Source organism: Aethalodelphis obliquidens, unplaced genomic scaffold, assembly GCF_003676395.1.
Source record: "Aethalodelphis obliquidens isolate GAN/ISIS:26980383/991018 unplaced genomic scaffold, ASM367639v1 scaffold9, whole genome shotgun sequence".
Lineage (NCBI taxonomy): Eukaryota > Metazoa > Chordata > Mammalia > Artiodactyla > Delphinidae > Aethalodelphis > Aethalodelphis obliquidens.
In genome coordinates this window covers 11,021,532-11,042,192 of record NW_020837953.1, presented here as the reverse complement: position 1 = coordinate 11,042,192, position 20,661 = coordinate 11,021,532, and the positions used below count along the sequence as shown (strand labels likewise).

General features: G+C 35.6%; 1 protein-coding gene across 1 annotated transcript in view; it reads right to left on the bottom strand.

Moving 5' to 3' along the window:
• FAF1 (Fas associated factor 1) overlaps positions 1 to 20,661 on the bottom strand; it is a 488,997-nt gene that overhangs the window by 237,263 nt on the left and 231,073 nt on the right. The window contains exon 8 of the mRNA XM_027108597.1: positions 12,713 to 12,741. Within this exon, the coding sequence (XP_026964398.1) occupies positions 12,713 to 12,741 (29 nt within the window). The remainder of the gene's footprint in view (positions 1 to 12,712; positions 12,742 to 20,661) is intronic.

Here is a 20,661-nt window from a genome sequence, read left to right as displayed (position 1 = left end):
CACTTTTTAGACTAGGAAATAATAAATGGAAGAACGCAGCATGTTCATTCACTCAGTTAACATATATTTATTGAGCACATACCTATGTTTATGACACTGTTCCAGTTGCTAGGGACACAGTTATGACAAAAAAAAAATGGTCCCTGCTTTCATGAAACTTATATTCTAGTAAAAGAAACAATACTCAAGTAAACGAATAAGTAACTTTAGAGAATGCTAAGTGCTATGAAGAAAATAAACAATATTATAAAAGGTATCAGAGGGGTGGGGGGAAGGAAATTATTTTCAACATAATAGTTGGGGAAGACATCTCTGAGGAAATGACATTTAAGTTGAGGCTAGTATAAGAAAGAGAGAGCAGGAATCTGATCATGTAGGTCCTTGTAGACCACGGTAAAGGACTTGGTATTTATAGTAATTGCAAAGGAAAGCCATTGGAAGGTTTTACACTGGGAAATGGTTAAGATCTGATTTACACGTACATTTATACAACATTATTCTGGTTGCTCTGGCTACAGTGGGAAAAGAGTCAAGGCAGGGCTAGTCCCAGCAAGAAGTGATGGTGGCTTACGCTAACTATAGAGGCAGAGAGTGAAGAGTTGTCAGGTTCAGATATATTTTAGAGGTAGAAGCCAGACAACTTACTGATGGAATGTGAGAGAAAAACAAAACTCTAAGGTGGTCGGAGCAAGTGGAGAGATGGAATTGCATTTAACAAGGAAAACTGGGTTAAGAACAGGTTAGGTAGAAAGTTTGAGAGTGAAGTTATGTATATATCAAAGTTTAAGGTGCCTATTAGAGATCCAAAAAGAGATATCATGTATAGCTGTGTATAAGAGTTGAGGGTCAAGTAAGAGAGCTCGGAGCAGGAGAATCGACAGCACATACAGGAACCTGGCCCCCCACCCCGCCCCCCTTATCTTCAGTTTCCGTTTCTGCAATTTCAGTTACCTGCAGTTAACCAAAGTCTGAAAACATTAAATGGAAAATTACAAAAATAAACAATTCATAAATTTTAAATTGCAGGCTGTTCTGAGTAGAGTGATGAAATCTCACGCCCTCCTGATCCATCCTACCTGGGCCATGAATCATCCCTATGTCCAGAATACCCTGCCCCTTAGTCACTTAGCAGTTATCTTGGTTATCAGATAGACTATCATAGTGCTTGTATTCAAGCAACCCTTATTTTACTTAATAATAGCCCCAAAGCACAAGAGTAGTGATTCTGGCAATTTGGATATGCCAAAGAGGAGCCATAAAGTGCTTCCTTTAAGTGAAAAGGTGAAAGTTAAAAAAAAATTGTACGCTGAGGTTAAGATCAACAGTAAGAATGAATCTTCTACCAATGAAATTGTGAAGGAAAAAGAATTCTGTGCTAGTTTTGCTGTCTCACCGCTACATGGAAAAGTTATGGCTACAGTGCATGATAAGTGCTTAATTAAGATGGAAAAGGCATCGTATTTGTACAGTAAGATATTTTGAGAGAGAGAAAGTCTGCATTCACATAATTTTTACTATAGTACGTTGTTATAAATTTTCTATTATTAGTTATTGTTGTTCATCTTTTACTGTGCCTAAGTTATAAATTAAACTTTATCATAGGTATGTATGTATAGGCATACCTCATTATATTGCACTCTGCTTTATTTCGTTTCACAGACTGTGGTTTTTACAAGTTGAAGGTTTGTGGCAACCCTGCACTGAGCAAGACTATTGGCATCATTTTTCCAACAGCATTATTTTTTAATTAAGGTATGTACATTGTTTTTTTTAGACATAACGCTGTTGAACACTTAATGGGCTACAGTATAGTGCAAACATAAGTTTACATGCACTGGGAAACCAAAAATTCATGTGACTAACTTTATTACAATATTTGCTTTATCGCAGTGGTCTGAAATTGAATCCACAATATCTCTGGGGTGTATGCCTGTATAGGGAAAAATATACTATACGTAGAATATGGTACTCTCTGTGGTTTCAGGCTTCCACTGGGGGTCTTGAAATGTATTCCCCATGGAGAGGGGGACTACTACAGATAGTATATAGATTTTGTAGCCAAATGAAATCACCTAGGCAAACAGGGCTCTCCTCCCAAATACTGCACAGCTTTCAGACTACCTCATGTCCTACCATTAGTATTATTATAGACTGCCTCTTCTCTGAATTCATGTATCATATCCCTTATTTAATATTTATTTATAGTGTGTTTTGTATGGTTTGCTTTGTTGCACGTGTGGAAGTCCTGAATTCAAGACTACAAGCCTTTTGAGAGTAAGTATCTTTATTATTCACCTGTATTTCCCTTGACACTTAGCATACTAAAAGGTGATTCAAGGCAATCCTATAAACACTTAAGGAATAGTTCTGCATATTTGGAACTCCGTATAAAGAATGACTAATTCTCATTTTTTAAGCCTACCTTTGAAGTGCCATTTTACTCACAAAATTGTAGTTCAGAAAGGTTAAGTAATTTCCCAAGGTTATGCAGCTATAAAAAGATGGAAGCCAGTTTTTAAACTATATTTGATTCTATGTTCTTCAGCACCCTATCTCCCAAATGGCTAGGCTGCTTTAGGGATAGAAAGATGAGTAAGACCCTGCCTACTAGGAGTTCACAATTCATCCATTCTTTCTATAATTATTTGATTCTTATTTGTAATAATACAGGAATCAAAGATATAATCACTGACCTCAAGACAGACTATTCTGAGAGTTAAAACAGATGTGAGGATTGTAGAGAAGAAAAAGAGTACTTTGAAGTACTATGAAGAAGAATGGATAGTAAGGGAGGGTGGGAGGGAGGGAGACACAAGAGGGAAGAGATATAGGAACATATGTGTATGTATAACTGATTCACTTTGTTAAAAAGCAGAAACTAACACACCATTGTTAAAGCAATTATACTCCAATAAAGATGTTAAAAAAAAAAGGATGGATTGTAATTTGACAAGTATATAATAGAGGTGATTTCAGACACAGACTAGTTTGAGCAGAGATGAGATTGGAGAATACAGGGAAGGGTGGAGAAAGCAATGAGGAAGAAGTATAAGGGGATGTAAAGAAGGGTTTCTGAAAGAGGAAACTTGAAAAATGTTAAAGACCAACATTATGGGGGCTTCAAATGCTGGGCTAAGGAGCTCAGAATTCCAGAAGTCTTGATTATTACATAGATAGATCCTCCTTTATCTTTACATATGAATCTATACAAATGCTTAATACCTTTAGTGCTTTCCTTTATGCAGTTCCTTAGATATGTTTCTTGATGTTGACTGGTAGACTTGTGCAATAACTTTGTAGAAAGGTTTGCCAGGACCAGCACTGACTGCCAAACTACGTTAGAAGAACACCAATTTAGTCTAGTTCTGTAATTTCCCAGGAGCCCTGGGGAAGGGTAAGTTTGGCAAGAAAAAATATTTATGGCTTTAAACTCCTTGGGAGTCACAGAGTCAGATTTGAATTCCTGCTCCACTCCCTACTAGTTGTTTGACCTTTGTCTCCCACCCCCACGATAATAATTCTTTCAATACTATTTATTTTGTGTCTACCATATACAGGCCCTTATTTTAGGCACTTAACTACTCTGTAAATTGTTTCCTCTTCAGAAAAAAGAAAATAACCTTTACCTGATAAAACTCTGAATATTAAATTTTACAAAGCCAAGTAGGAATTTTTATTACATGTAAGTTTTAAGGTGGTCTATTATTAAAAATAGAATACTTTTGAGGGGTACCCATACTATAAAATCTTACAATGACAGTAAAACATTAACTAAAGTGTCTGTGGTGGTTTTGTGGCAGTTATTTTTCATGTTTTAGTTTCATTTCTCTGTAGGAGTTGATAAAGGGTAAAATCTTTTTTTTAATTTATTTTTTATTTTATATTGGAGTATATTGATTAGCAATGTTCTGTTAGTTTCAGGTGTACAGAAAAGTGATTCAGTTATACATAGACATGTATCTATTCTTTTTCAAATTTTCCCATTTGGGTTGTTACAGTAGGTCCTCCTTGTTGGTTATCTATTTTAAATATAGCGGTGTGTACATGTCAATCCCAAACTCCCAATCTATCCCCCCTCACCCTCCTGGTAACCAAAAGTTTGTTCTTTAAGTCTGTGAGTCTGTTTCTGTTTTGTAAATAAGTTCACTTGTATCATTCTTTTTTAGCTTCCACATATAAGCGATATCATATGATATTTGTCTTTCTCTGACTTATTTCACTTAGTATGATAATCTCCAGGTAAAACCATTTCTGATGCATGGAACATAACTGTACATTATGCCTAATGTTATCCAAGCTCACAGCGTTCTTTTTAACACAGATCTTTTTGGGGGTTGATATACCACATTCATGTTCCTTGTGAGAATGTTTTTTATTATCTGCAACCTCAGACTCCAGCCTGATTCATTCACTTAGCCATTAATAATAATGGCTAGCCTTTAATGAGTGCATTAAGTAAGGGCTTTGGGTCAACTTTATGAAGTTTATTATTATCATTTTCTTGTTACAGATGAGGAAACTGATGTTAAGTTACTTGCTTAATGTCACACACAAAATAAGTAGTAGTAACTCTTCTAAGGTCTAACTCTTATGATTTGTCGTCCAGATACTGAGGAAGAGGACCCAGTAAGATCTTATTTCTGCCTTCATTGAGTTTACTGAGGAATGCACAGACAAGCAAACCTACAACCCACATATGGTACCTTTGCTAAGAGCTCTAATACCACTTTTGCTAAGATGGTATGGAAATACAGAGGAAGAATACCTAAATTAGACCAAGGAGGAGGCAAAGGCTATAAAGGAATTTACTATAGTGATTTGCATAATTTTCAAAGACTTCATTGCTAAAATATTATCTATAGAAATTGATTCTAGCTGCTGCTTAGCAGAATATGTTGAGCCCTTAGTTGCTGCATCTAGGAGCAATTTTCTCCACAATAGTGTCTTCTAATAGTTGGTTAGGATAGTTAGCCACAGTTAATCCACCTTCAAGCAGTCTCTCTTTTACCTTCAAAATGCAAAGTCATTCATGCTCCTTCAACTTTGACCTTCAGAATAGCTGAGGGTAATTACCAAAGTAGGTGGATGAGAAATAATACAAAACAGTTTTTTGTTTCCCTTAATGGCATGTTTTCTCTTCAATAAGAGGGAGAAGGAAAGGTGTAAGCAAATGTAGAAATTTTTTAAAAGCAGTTGAATTTTAACTCAATGCAAGAAATGGTTTTAATAGAACATCTATTCTCTCCTTACCGGTTTTTAATTTTTCATTCTCTATTATGATTTTACTTTCAGTTTGAATATTGGTATTTACCAACAACGAGATGGTTGTTTCCACAAATAGACAACAGTCATTAAAACTTACTTACCGTTGCTGTACCCTCAAATACAAATTGAAATTAATGTTTGAAATGTAATGAAAATCATATACATTGTCCCCAAGCTTTGAACTGGTGGTTATTTGCAAAAAACACAACACAGTGAATGTTAACATTTAAAAGCAGTTAGTGGCAAAGTGCTAGACATTTTCACATATACTCATCTCATAATTCTCCTAGCCAGTTTCTTAATTTTCAAGTTGGGGGAGGGACAGTGGGAGGCATGTGAGAGGGAACTACAAAAAGATAGATAGATAGATAGATAGATAATCTACCTCCTTAAAATTTTCAGTAGTATAACTAAGCATTAATATCTAAGCCACCAACAAAATTCTAGAAATAGTTTTGGCAGAACATCCCTTCTCTACTTTCTTTTCTGTCCACAAGTCTTGGACATTCATTCTGCCAATGAATGTCCACCTATGCCTGAGGGGATCCCATTCCAATTTAACTATGAGCATTTATCAGGAACAGAGAAGTCATCTGTAAAATATGTCTTCTAGTGAGTAACAACTTCATTTTAATTCACTGACTTAGTTTAACACATTTTATATTGCCATCCAGTTTTTTTTGGCAGGGGGAAGGACAGTATGGGGAAAATTAGTGTACAGCAAATTTTAACACAGGCTCCAATAAATAAACTTGAAGTTACAGACATTTTTTTATACCTGAGAACATAAAAAGCCATAAATTATTGGCCTCCATATGTCAAGTACTGATGAAAGCAACAACATTAAGAAAATATATATAACAACCTTTACTGTCTTGACTGCTTATTTCACATTGAGAGAGCACTTTAGTGATCCACTTACGCAGAAAGCACATGCATATTTTAATATGTATGACACAGTGATTTTTCAAGGTTAACTTAAGATTGCATTATGGTAGTGAAATGATCATTTGATCATCATGTACCTATATACCTGTCATTAATTCCTGATTAAGAGGAATGGCTTCCTCCTGACAAATAGCAGCAGGCCCATAGGGTAGAACAGTAAAAGGCAGGGTGTCTTGTATCAAGGATAATAACAGCAATTTTAAGGATTTCTTCTTCAGCAATTCCTTGAATCAAGAATTCCCTCTTAAATCTTCAGTGGGCAGAAGATTTGGCCAGGCTAAATCAGAGCCTTCCTATGAAAACAGTAACAGTTCTAGGGGAAGCATTCATTGTTATAAAGTATAAATCCATCAAGATTAAGCAACTAGACTAGGAAAAACAACACATTCAGACTTGGGTTTCAGGGCTGTTATGGACTGAATGTTTGTGAATCCCCTCAAATTCACATGCTGAAAGCCTAACACTCAATGTGATGGTATTTGGAGGTAGGGCCTTTGGAAGATGATTATGTTTATATGAAGTCATGAGGATGGGACTCCCATGATGGGATTACTCTTCTTATAAGAAGAGAGAACAGAGCTTGGGCTCTCCCTCTGTCAAGTGAGGACACTGTGAGAAGGCAGCCATCTATCTGCAAGCCAGGAAAAGGGCTCTCACCAGGAACCAAATCTGTCAGCATCTTGATCTTGGACTTTATAGCCTCAAGAACTGTGAGAAATAAATGTCTGTTGTTTAAGCTACCCAGTCTAGGGTATTTTGTTATAGCAGCCTGAGCTGATTAACATAAGGGCTTTTAAGAGTTCTGAATTCACAGCACTCAAGTAAACAGATACCATCAATTCTGCACAGGCTTCTACTAAATGACTATCTGTTTGTTAAATGGTATATACACATCCAAATTAAAATTCCACTCATTAAAATCCATTGTAGAAAACAATAAGTGTTTGTCAAAACTCATATAACTGGGGAATACTTAAGAACCCATTTATTATATGTAAATTATATCTCCACAAAAAAATTATAAGCCATAAAAAGTACCTGAACAATTGGATAACCACTATTTTGGCAATTAAATGGGTCCCATATTTTTAACTTCAAAAATACAACACACTTTTTATCAACGTAAATGGAAACCATAGATTTTTTGCCATTGCTACTTAATACTACTATATGACCACTGACATATACGGCTGTTGTCCGTGAAATTAAATTTCTCAAATCAATGTTGTATATGTAGTTAAGATGAGTAAAATATTAACATCAATACAGAGATCAAAAAATCTCCTGTTTCATTCCTGCTGTGTATGTATGCTATTTCTTTTCTTGCACTGGATATTTTAAACAAATATCAATGTAAAATAACATGTTTAGAAGGTTCATTTCCAATAATTTTATTTTTTAAATATGACCTGATATTGAAGCCAAAAAAGTAATTTTTTCAAATTATTGTGACTTCTTATAAAAATATAAATAATAATCTTAGAATGTGCTATTGAATTTTTCATTAATAATTTACAATTTATATATTTCTAAAAGGCCCTACAAAATTTTCTCTCCTTTGTCTCTTTGGGAATATTTTATTATCTACAATGATCTTTTTATCCTTTCAGATATATCAAGCTTTTAAATTAAAAAGCATGACACATGGCAATTTAAATTTCCATTCTAAACTTACAGAGTCATATGAGCTCTTGTCAACAAAAGACCAAATTTACTATAATTATGGATTATTTACACTAAAACAAAATAAGAAATCAATATGTAAATGTAATGTTTGTAGTAGCTAATGCAGCCAGCAATGACAGATTAGGTTCAAACAGCAATCAGTTTGAAAATCTGGCACATATGTAAATGAGCTAAGGACTTGATGTTTACATTTGACTGTATTTCATTCAGGATTTTTAAATTGTCTCAGGAACAGCACAAAAATAAAATGTTAATCTTTCCACTACAAATATAACTTGAGCCCTCATCATAACTGAAATTAGGTTTTGCTCCTGTCCAGCTAAACTAACATATGATACTAATAATTCTGAGCTGCAGATTACATCATTCTTAATTAACACTCTGCTACAGTTGTTAACATCCTCCAAGACACCATGCTATCATCACCACAAATTCTGTAACAATCTTAAAACCACGTTTAACAAAGGTTGGCCTCTTACTCTGCAGCTACTTTTAATTGCTTTCTTTGCTAGCAATTAAATATGTCTAGATAAACAAACATTCGGTTTCACATAATTCTTAACAACATTTTCATGAAGATTTCAAAGTTCAGGTGTCCTTATGTCTATAATTACTGTTTATCAATATAGAGATATACTGGATTCAGCTAAATGTACTAACCAAAGTATATAAAATTAATCAAAATTTGGTAATTAGCGGTGATAGTGATATATTGTGATCCATCAAGTAGTTCATAGCAAAACTGTCAAAACATAATTCTATTCATCTAGACAAACCACGAAGAAAGAAAAAAAATTTACAGATACAATGGTTTTTGTTTCATTCATGAATTAGTGACCAAGTTTCCGACTGTCCATGAAATCAACCATAGAGAATACCTGCAGTTCTTTTTCGAAGTGTGATGTTAACAAGCTAATCTCAGTACTCACTGACCTATCAATAGGCAGTAAACTATATAAATGGGTTTGCTACATCAATCCAATTAGATGTCTTGTGATCTCCACCAATGCTTTAATTGGGGACAAGTTTCTTTCATCCAGAATGCATAACTATAGGGAAATGTCCTCTTCTTAATATAAGCCACTTTTCAAGTAGCCCCTTATTAAGAGACACTTACCAATCCAATACTTCCTAATTTCACTTTTACAAAATCTAATAATAATGCTCACAAGAATTAAAGTTGAACAGTAATCACCATAATGTACTTGAAACACTGATTATATTAATTTATTCTTAAGAAATTAAGAGTTACTTTAAGAATGATACAGCGAATTGTTATCAACTACTTACAACACTGGTTAAACATTTTCACAGATGAATATCCTTTGTGAAAACAAACAAAAAAGAAGTTGTTTTGTAAAGCATTTTGGAAGAAAAAATTAACCAATCCTTTCAGAACATTTACTTGCATACGTAAAGTTTCCCCTTTCTGTACCTCAGTTCCCCTAGTCATAAAATGGGACTAGATTAGATGATTCCTTTAAATCCTTCCAAAGATGATACTCTAGAGCTTTCTTCTAAGTCAGAGCTCTGATGGATATGACTCTTGCATTAAGGGAGAACACCAAAAATTGAAATAGCAGGATATAGGCTAATAAAAAGTAAAAAATATTATAAGGATTAACATCTGTGCAGAGATTGTGAGGTGCTGCGGAAACAGAAGTAGGATGAGAGCTATCTGAAAGCATCCTTAGAATGTCCTTGTAGTAAGTGAACCCCACAATAGTTCCATGATACTGTTCAGTTATCTTTTTAGTTGGGATAATGGGGGGTGAACAAGTATCCTGAATGGCCTCAGTACAGGGTGGGAGAGATGGGAAAAAGAAAACAAAAAAGAAAAAAATAAACTGTTTGTATGAGTATCAGTACACATACCACCCAGAGGGTGTCACCTCTTAGCTAAGACGGAGGCTAGAAGCACAGCTGGATACCTATTACCACAGCTAGTTATAAGAAGCAGAGATAGAAGAGGAATAGTTCAGTTTTTCCCTTAATTATACCAGGCTTAATGGATTTAGTGAAGTGCATATCCGACGTAGAAGGTTAGAAGAGACCTCAAGGATCATGAGAACAATGTTTCATTTTCTTTTCTTCAAGCTTTTGCCTCTGCTTACAGGGTGAACACTATTTCTGCCCATGCTGCTTCTCCTCACAAAGGAAGTGTTTTAACACTTGTAGCATTTTCTCCCCATTCTAAACCTGCCTCCTCCAGAGAAAAGAAGAGACTATTATAATTATTCACAAGGTCACCTTGTAGTAGGTTAGGTTTCACAGAAGGCAGGGGATGAGACCAGCAGCTTCCTCTTCCATTTCCTATGCCCTAGTGCACTAAATTCCTTTCCACTTTTTATCCTCTGTGGTAAACACCCCTGGATAAGGTTTGCCATGAGCCCTCTAAGCTATGTTTCCTGCTGTGACCAGGTTGGTGAGGCAGGTCTATTGCATCAGTCCTTAAGGCTCTGAAGACCCAGTCATAACTCTTTTTATAGGTCACTTGAGCATGTGGGTCCTAAGATTTAGATCTGGAGTGAAAGGTAAAAGACCTCACTTAGGACTCAAGTCTAAGCCACATGATCCATTTGGTGCTTGTCTGGCTACTAAAGCAGTTTCTTTTTCCAGTCATGGAGCCTCTTTATTTTCTGGTAACATCTGAGGCCCGGAGCAGAGAGGAGTGACCTGCCCTAAGTTAAACAGTGATTCTGTAGGAGAGCTGGGGCTAGAACGCAGATGGGGCTAGGACTCAGATATCTTGACTCACTACTCCTCAATTTCCTTCCACAGTATACATCAGAAAATATAATACCCTACTCTCACCTAACTCAAGGCTACTGTCACCTGCTTTCCCACCAACGGTTTTCCAAGGACAAAAAAAGGCCATATATTGTAACACCAGTGGTTTACTCAACTATCACAGGAGTCCCAATTAGAATTTACTAATTGAATTTACTAATTGAATTTACTGAATTTACTAATGCTTGCACAAATAGCAACTAATTCAAAGTCAGAATTAAAAGCAACTTCACAACTCAGAAGCCATACAAGAGGACCATATGCTAGACTGCATGACCAGAGCTCAACATTACCCTCATAGAACTCAACAAAATATTAATGGGAACCATCCTCCCAGTATAAAAAGGTCAAAGTTCAAAAGCAAGACTCAATTACTACTTGTAAAAGGGACAGTTACACATAAGGGATACCTTATTTTCTGTCACCCTGCCATAAAAATGAAGACAATCTATATAATTAAAATGGAGCTGGACATTTTTAGCACTTATTAGAATAAGACCAAAGCAAGTTGAAAAGACTGTCTTATTACCAAGACACCCATTCAGTCCTTTTCTAGCAAGGTGATCATTAGTAATACCAAATCCAGAAATACTAAACCTTCTCCATTTATATTTATACATGGCCTGAGGGCTTTGGCACTAGTTATTTCCCTTGCCTAGAATACTATTCATTCTGCTCTTCACTTTAATGGTTCCTCAATCATTCATGTCTCAGTTGAAACAGTACCACTTTCCTGACCTTACAACTTACAGTAGTCACCCAATTACTTCTTATCATATCATTCTATTTCAGTTTTCTGCAAAGCACTTGTTATCATCTGATAATTTTTCTGGTTTATTTGTAGTTTGTTGCCTGTCCCTCCACCCTACCATGTCTACACATATTATATTGTAAACTCCATGAAAGCAGGTACCTTGTTGTCTCGTTTCTCATTGTATCCCTAACACCTAGAACAAGGACCTAACACATTTTAAGACGGTACTCAATCTATATCTAGTAAATGAGTGAATAACTGACATCCTGCATGAATAAATGAGATGGACTCTCCATTTATCTGAAAAACACTTTATGATGAGTTTGACAAATAGCAAAACAGCCAATGGAGAGACTACACATGCATGGATAAAAAATTAAATCCCTCAATTTGTCATGAAACTTTTCATATTCATTACAACAAATGTTTATTAAGGGCCTCTATATAGATGGCACTCTCGTGAACTGAGGGAGATGCTCAGCAAGAATGCTCTTGCTCTTTACAGCTTGGGATCTGGTTGGAGAGAGGACAGCCATATAAGAAATAATACTAGGGAAACTAAGACTCAGAGAAGAAAGATGTTGCCTGAGGCCACAAAACCAGTGTAGGACAGTTATAGGATAAACAGTGTCTCACTATAAAGCCAGAGCTCCTTCCATTACTCCATACTTTGATGAGAAAAATGAAAAGGAACACTGGACAAAAAGGCTAAACTCAGGTCAAGAAGTGGAGATTGCCTAGTTCATTACATTTATGGGACACTTGTAAGATCTTCGGCTCCCCAAGTATCTTATATCTGTTCTGCATGATGCTTGATAGCCCTCCATTAGAACTTTACTTCTTACCTTTGGTCTCTCTTAGGAGGCAAACATCCTTAGGCATGTAGCACTTCACAGTATTCATTCCACAAATAGTTCTAAGTACCTACTATATTTCAGGCCCTCTTTTAGCTGTTGAGGATACAACAGTGAACAAAAAAGAAAGCTGCTGATTTCTTACAGCTTTACATTGTGATGAGGGACACAGACAACAAATATGAATATATTACTAATATTACTAATATAATGCATTGTTGTCATAATGTAAGATAAAGGGAGAATGTATAACAGAGGGGCTTTTTTAGCCAGGGGAATCAAGGAAAGCCTATCTGAGGATGTAACATTTGAGTAGAGGCCTGAATAAAGTAAAGGAGTAAGCCAAGTTGATAAGTGGTAGATCATTTCAGGCAGGGGAATAGCAAAGTGCAAATGTCCTGAAGTTGAAGCACACTTAGAAGAAGAGCAGGGAGGCCAGTGTGGCTGGCAAGATACAAGCCAGAGATGAGAATGATAAAAGATGAAGTTAGAGAGAGAGTCAGGAACAAGATTATATAAGTCCTTTATATACCTTAGTAAGGAACCTGGATTTTATTCTAAGTGCAAAAACGCAAATGGAGGGGTTTGAGCAGGGGAGAGACATAATCAAGTTATGGTTTTTGGTTCATTTACATCTTAGACCATTTGAATGCTGGGAGAGGTGCCATTTGAAGTAGTGGAATAAGGACAGGGGAAAAAAGAGGTCATTAAATGGTAAGGCTGAGAGAAGGCAAAGAAAAGTTTACCTACTCATTTTTATTATCTATGGTTATAAGTGAGATTTACACACAATTTTTTCTTACATTATCTTTTTCTAATTTTGGTAACAAGATTACATGAACATTAACTTTTTTTAAAAATTTATTAATTTATTTATTTTTGGCTGCGTTGGGTCTTCGTTTCTGTGCGAGGGCTTTCTCTAGTTGTGGCAAGCGGGGGCCACTCTTCATTGTGGCGTGCGGGCCTCTCACTATCACGGCCTCTCTTGTTGCGGAGCATAGGCTCCAGACGTGCAGGCTCAGTAGTTGTGGCTCACGGGCCTAGATGCTCCGTGGCATGTGGGATCTTCCCAGACCAGGGCTCAAACCCGTGTCCCCAACATTAGCAGGCAGATTCTCAACCACTGTGCCACCAGGGAAGCCCTACATGAACATTATAAAATAAGATAGGTAGCAGTCTCACTGGGAAGAGTTTGTGTAAAATTTCTTTATGGAAATCCTCTGGGGTGGGGGAGGGTGAAGAAGTGGCATGTGAAATTTTTGACTATAAATTCAATTTCTTTGATGGCTATCATTTTTTCAGGTTACCTATTTCTTGTATTCATTGTAGTACTTGAGAGTTTATGCAAAATTTTCCATTTCAACTAAATTTCAGATTTTAATAAGCCATGAAGATATGCTTATTTTATTACTATTCACACACATTTTTGTTTTAAAACAATTTAATTTATTAATTTCTTATTTGTTTTGTATTAACTTATTTAATAATTATTTTATTAATCAAATAATCTCTTCTGAATCTGTAGTTAAGTCCCCTTTTTCACACCTAATATTTTTGTGCTTACCCTCGTTTTTTCTTGGCTTGGTTTTTCAAGCAGTTATTACTTGTTGATTACTTCTATCATTAATTACTGCTTTTAAATCTTTCTTTCCTTCTATTTTCTTCAGATTTACTCTATTGTTATTTCTCTATTTTCTTAAGTTGAACATACAATTGTTTTCTATCTTTCTTATCTTCTAATTAGTGGACTTAATATTACAAATTTCCCTCTAAGTACCACTTTTGCTACATTCAAAGTTTTAATATATAGCACTCTTATTTATGTTCACTTCTGAACAGCTAGTGGTTGCTATCATGATCTCATTTTTACCCATAAATTATTGTGAAGTAAATTATTTGTAGTATCCAAATGTATGGAGAATCTCAGAGATACCTTTTTATTATTACTTCACTTCTAATTTTATTGCATAATGGCCAGAGAATGGGTCAGCATGATAGTGATTCTTTGATACTGGCTTTGTGTTCTAATACGTGGTCAATTTTCATAAGTATTCTATATGTGCTTAATTTGGTTATTCAAATAATAAATAGCCTACAAAGACTTATTGCTTAATTCATTAGTTTCCATAAGACATTTGTATATAATTGTGGTTGAACTATTTCCCCTTGTAATTTTGTCAATTTTTGCTGATTTGTGCACACAAGTTTACAATTGTCATATCTTCTTAGTAAACTGTCCCTCAATATTATTTGCCTTAAATTCAATTTTATGTGATATTAATATTGCCACACTACATTATAAAAATTAATATTTGGCTTAAATATCATTTCTTATACCCTTTATTTTCTCTTTTCTGTGTCATTTCTTTAAGAGATATTTCTCTGATAAACAACATATAGCTGACTATTCTTTTTTCTTCTAGAAGCATGCAGGTTATTTTTCTTTAGTGTTTATCCCCTTAAGTTATAACATTTATACCTAGGTTTATACTTTTCTAATACAGACTAATTTAATCAGTAGCTGTAGCTTTCTTCAAACAAGAACCTAAACAAGCTCTCAATAACTACCCTCTCTCTGCCATCACCTAACCACTACCTCTAATTCAGTTTACCCATCTGCAAAATGTGACAAAGAACACCTATCTATGATTTATTGTGAGGATTTAATCAGATAATATATATATAAAGGGCTTGGCAAAAAGCCTGTCTTCATAAATGATAACTGTTGTGTCACTATCACTTACCAAATACTTTAACTTCATATCCTTATTCTTGTAACTATTACCTATCTTCTACTGCAGTATTATCTATAATTTAAACTTTTCAACAACTATTACTTAACAGCACTGAAATCCAGAATCCAGAAATGTTCTTCACTTGCTCCAATCTTCTATTCTTCTGCCTTTTCTACTATCTCTAAACCTGCCAGGTAACTTCAACACTTAACCCCTGGACTCTACCCTGCCTCCCTGCTATAGACTGAACTGCATGCCCCAACCCTAGAAATCTTATATTGAAGCCCTAACCCCCAATATGGCTGTATCTGTAAACAGTCTTTAGGAAGTAATTAAGATTAAATGAAGTCATAAGGGTGGGGCCCTAATCCAATAGGATTGGTGTCTTTATAAGAAGAGGAAGAGAGACAAGAGGACTCCAGTACTTGCTTGCTCCCTGCCTCCTCTACTTCCCTTCCCCTACTTCCTTTCCCTCCCTCCTTCCCCCCTACCCCCATCCCCCCATATGAGGACACAGTAAGAAGGCAGCTGTCTGCAAGCCAGGAAGAGAACTCTCACTAGAAACTAAATCTCACAGGAACCCTGATTGGGCCTTTCAGCCTCAAGAACTGTGAGAAATAAATGTCTATTGTTTGTCACCCAGTCTATGGTATTTTATCATTGCAGCTTAAGTTTAGACACTCCCATACCCTTTTTGGTTTCACTTTTTCAAATTTTTCCTATTTGCTGTCTCTTCCTCCTCATAATTCTAATAATTCTTCTAATAATTCTTCTAATAATTCTTCTATCTTCTAATAATTCTTCTCTTGACCCTACTCCTCCCTCAACTTCTCTCTCCCTTCAGAGTTGAATTTTCTGAAAATAACAGTAACTCTAATCCCTCATTTCTCACTTATCCATTAAAATCTACTACAACCTGGTTCTTATTCTCATCTTCCTACCAAAAATAATCTTAATAAATTCATTAATTACTTATAAACCAAACTGATGACCTTTTAAATAATTATCATCCTACTTGGAATACACTGCAACATTTTGTAGCATTGTACATTTGAGACAAAAAATATAGGCAGTAAGTAGTACATATTTTTCTGGATTGTCTCAGTTCTAGACATGTGACTGAATTACATATGGGACACACACCAGTGAAAAGCTCCACTGGCAAGTAGGAAACAGGTGTTTATAAATAGAGACTTGTCATCTATATATGTTTTTGGAAATTGAAGTATTGAGAGGAGACATCAGGGAGAATGTACAGTAAGAGGGACTGCTGAAAACAGAATTCTGGGGAACACCAACTTTTAGAGCAGATGAAGAAAAGAGGTGATTACTGGATGAATCAACCTGAGTGGCACACAGGACACCAAAACAGTGTTGGAAATTTTCTTTAAAGAGATGAATTAAGGGGACTTCCCTGGTGGCACAGTGGTTAAGAATCCGCCTGCCAATGCAGGGGACATGGGTTCAAACCCTGGCCCAGGAAGATCCCACATGCCATGGAGCAACTAAGCCCATGAGCCACAACTACTGAGCCTGCGTGCTTAGAGCCTGTGCTCCACAACAAGAGAAGCCACCGCAATGAGAAGCCTGCACACCGCAACGAAGAGTAGCCCCTGCTCATTGCAACTAGAGAAAGGAACGAAGACCCAACACAGCCAAAAATAAATAAATAAATAAATTAAATAAATAAATATATATATATATATAAGCTTATATATACCTTAATGAATAGGTTATAAGCTCCCACAGGACAGAGCTTGTTTTCATCTAGTAGGTAATCAATAAATCTTTGACAGACTGAATTTTTCCTATAATAATATGAAACAGGTATAATTAACAGTCCCCATCCCTTCTGATTTTACCATGATTTACAGTATAACCTGAAGTTGTGCCATAGGGGTACTGCATCACCTTTGAATTAATTAGTGAAATCTGATTTAAAAAGTTTTTAAATGCATTTCAACTGTTATAAAGATTACAATTAAAGAGTTTGCTCTTAAATTCTCAAAAAGCCTGAAATTCTGTTTTCTGAAAAACATTACTTACTTTAAAATAATTCTAAATATAATTCAGTTACAGACACTTATATGGTAATTTTACTGCTCTTAGCTTTAAAAAAAAAATGTAAATACAAAATAAGACTCAATTAACAGGCACCCCCTAGTGGCAGTAAAATCAAGTTAAGAAAAAAAAATTTTATAAGACGTGGTTTAAGATATAGCTCTCACCAAACCTTGAGAATAATATTGTCAGTAAACAATTTAAAAGCATGTTATTTTATATCTACATTTTACTAAATGATTAATAGTGTACGGTAACTAAAAGTTCATTCACACACCAAAATTTCATTAATATTCTTGAGAACTACAGTAAGTGAAATAATGTATATAAATACCCTTCAACAAGTATATAATGACAATTACAAGATATTTTTTAAAAAATCTCATTATAGAGAACAGCTTCCAAAAAAGAAGGCATCTTTGGAATAAAGCTTTATATATTTGTGTCAAGAAACTGGAAGCTATAGTAGATGGAGGGTCAGATGGAGATTTCAGTATCAGAAGTATTCACTGATGACCTTGAACAATCCACAAAACACTTCTAAACACCTCAATTTCCTAATTTATAAATTAGAGATATCAAAATCAGCCTGTAATCTTGTAGAGTTGTTATAAAAATCAAGTGAGAGTTGAATGAAATAGATTACTATTGGTATTTACTAGCATAAATAATTGTAATAATCATGCTTTGTAATTTGTGATTTCACATATAATGTACCTCTCCTGCTTAATGAATTTTTACAACCACCCTGGCAACTAAAATCAATGCTTCCTATTTTATACATGAAAACTCTAAGACCCTAACCAAGCTGGGAGTGTAATCCAGGATTTTTCTCTCCAGGTCTTGTTATCTATAATTTTATATGACGAGATAGATTATAATCATATTACTTTTCTGATTTGGTCATAATAAATTTTGTTTAGGAGTGATACTATAATACCAGTGTTGTCTAGTCCATTGAGAGAAGACTGATACTCTATAAAGAAAGAACCTATTATTTGCCATTGCATTGGAATTGGGATGATGGAATCCAGCAACAGGACCTCGCCATAGTTCTGCACTGCAATTAACAGGCAGTTTATTATGCAGTTCCCCTCAGTCTTCCAACATCCACTGACTTGTGTCAGAGAAATAAAAGAATAAAACCAATTAAATATCAAACCAACCACCTAAATAAAATACACCTTTAAAAAAAATCCCAAATCTCAGGTGAAGAGAAGACAATTCAGGGAACAGGTCTAGGGTAGAAATATAAATTAGAGATATAAAATTGACAGTGCACACAGACGACACTTAAAAGCCATGACACTGAATTTAGTAATGTGGTCATGAGTGACATTAGCAAGTCCACTAGCAGATCCCTACTTAGACTGGGCTCAAGAGAAACGGGAGGAAAGGAATTAGAGACAACAAATGTAGACAACTCTTTGGGGGAAGTTTTGTTATCAAAGGGACTAGAGAAATGGAGTGATTGCTGGAAGGGGAGGTGGGATCAAGAGAAAAATGGAAGAAATAACATCACGTTTGAATGTTAATGGTAACACTCTACTAGAGGGAAAAACTGATGATGCAGGGAAGAATTAAAGTGAAGGAAGTCCTTGATTTAGGCCAGAGGGAATATAGAATGTAATCTGAAGCAAACATGGAGGTTTGGTGTTAGATAGGAGATTGGGCATGCCATCTAGAGTAACAGGAGAAAAAGAAGAGTATGTGTATAAGATGCAGGTAAGTAAACAGAGACCAAGTTGGAAGCTTGTGGAAATTCTCTTGTGATTGCCTTCATTTAATCAGTGAAACAAAATAGGAAATGAAGTCATCAGCTGAGGGTTTTTTAGGTCTGGGAGAGGTGTTTTAAAGGTCTGAGGAAAAGATAAGTGTAAAATGGCCATTTAGGAGAGTGTGGATAAACCAGGTAAATATGCTATCACTGCCTAGCAACATTAGGGGGCTCTCTAAAGATTATGGTCGTGAATTTAAAGATACACCAATCAGCATGATTTTGTTTGTCTCTAGTCACATTTAGCTCTGAGGCACAGAATAGACAGAGTTGTATTTATCCAAGGTACGGATTTTTGTCAAGCAAGATCCATGAAGCAAGAGTTGAGGCTACATGCAAGAAAGTGATTACAATGAATGACCATGGGATATTGCCCACTCTAAGGAAGAAAGAGAGGACATGAAAGAGGTAATGATCATGAAAAGATGGTAGAAACAATGGATTGGAGGCCTGAATAAGGCTGAAGGATTGTTAGGGTTAGGATACTAAAGGAAGTGGGCTAGAAAGACGAGACACGATTAGCAGAAAATGGAAGCTTGAAATTAGTATTTAAGAATTGTTTTAATTAAATGACAAGACCACAGGAAGATATGGCTGACATAGGACGGGAAAAAAAGATCACTGTAGAAAATAAGTTCAAGAAACTAAGAGGCCAAGATGTTAGAAGAATCATTTACATGGCTATATTACTAAGAATTAACACAGAGAGCAATTATAAACCAGGAACTAAAAATCATCAGAAAATGAGGAAAGATGACCTCAGTAAGTAGGTGATACAATTTTTTTTTACATGAAAGTCAAAGCTGAAGGTTTTTTAGAGAGGAAGGACTGAAAATGGAAATGAGGAACAATGAGAACACACGTTTTACCAGTTAGTCCAGTGGTATGACGGCTACTGGAACAAAGAAATTAACACTGAGAAGCCTACAGAAAAACAGTGTGATCAGAAAGGCAGATTTCAGTCAGAGGGTAGATGGTGAAGAGAATGTGCAGGGAAGAGGTTGACAATAAGAGGAATTTGGTTAATGATGAATAGTTCCACAGGGCATAGCAAAAAGGTTTCAAGCACTGTAAAGGAAAAAGAATAGAGACAGATATGGGCTGTGCTGAGGCTATGGAGGTTTGAGTGAGGGGTGAAGTGGGAATCTGAGACTCCTTGCAGTGACTTGCATAAACAGGAGGAAAAGGCTTAATGAAATTGGTTCTGGTTGAATCAAAGCAAATAATAATGTCAGGGCTGAAAGTGTTGGAAAGAAAGGTGGAGTAGATATCTAGGATCCCCTTTTAACCCTGCAGATAGAAGTAGGGACACCTGAGAAGGGCTGATCTTACCCAAGCATAGAACATAATGAACTTATTCTTGACCCCTCCATGAGAGGGCCCATCTTACTAAGGGCACAGTCTTCCTTCACAGGCTTTGGGACTTACTCTTGACTCATTAGTTATTTCTTAAATAAAAAGAAATACTTACTCATTATTTGCAATACACTCTGACATCTTTTATCCTATTTCTTTTTCTTTTAATACTGGCTATAACCCACTCAGTTAACTTCAAAACTCACTAATGGCTTGTGACCCATGGTTTGAAAATAAGACACTGTAGTAGGTAATTAATCATAACTTCACAATCATCCAGGAAGCCCTGAAGTTCTGAATCTTTTTGTCAAATATATGAAAGTCCTTTTGAAACTGATTTATGTTACCTTTCAAGAGTTCACGTGCAAACAAAAAAAAAAAACCACATGCATATACACACAGGAAAGTTATTTTTCATCTTCCATTATTTTACTT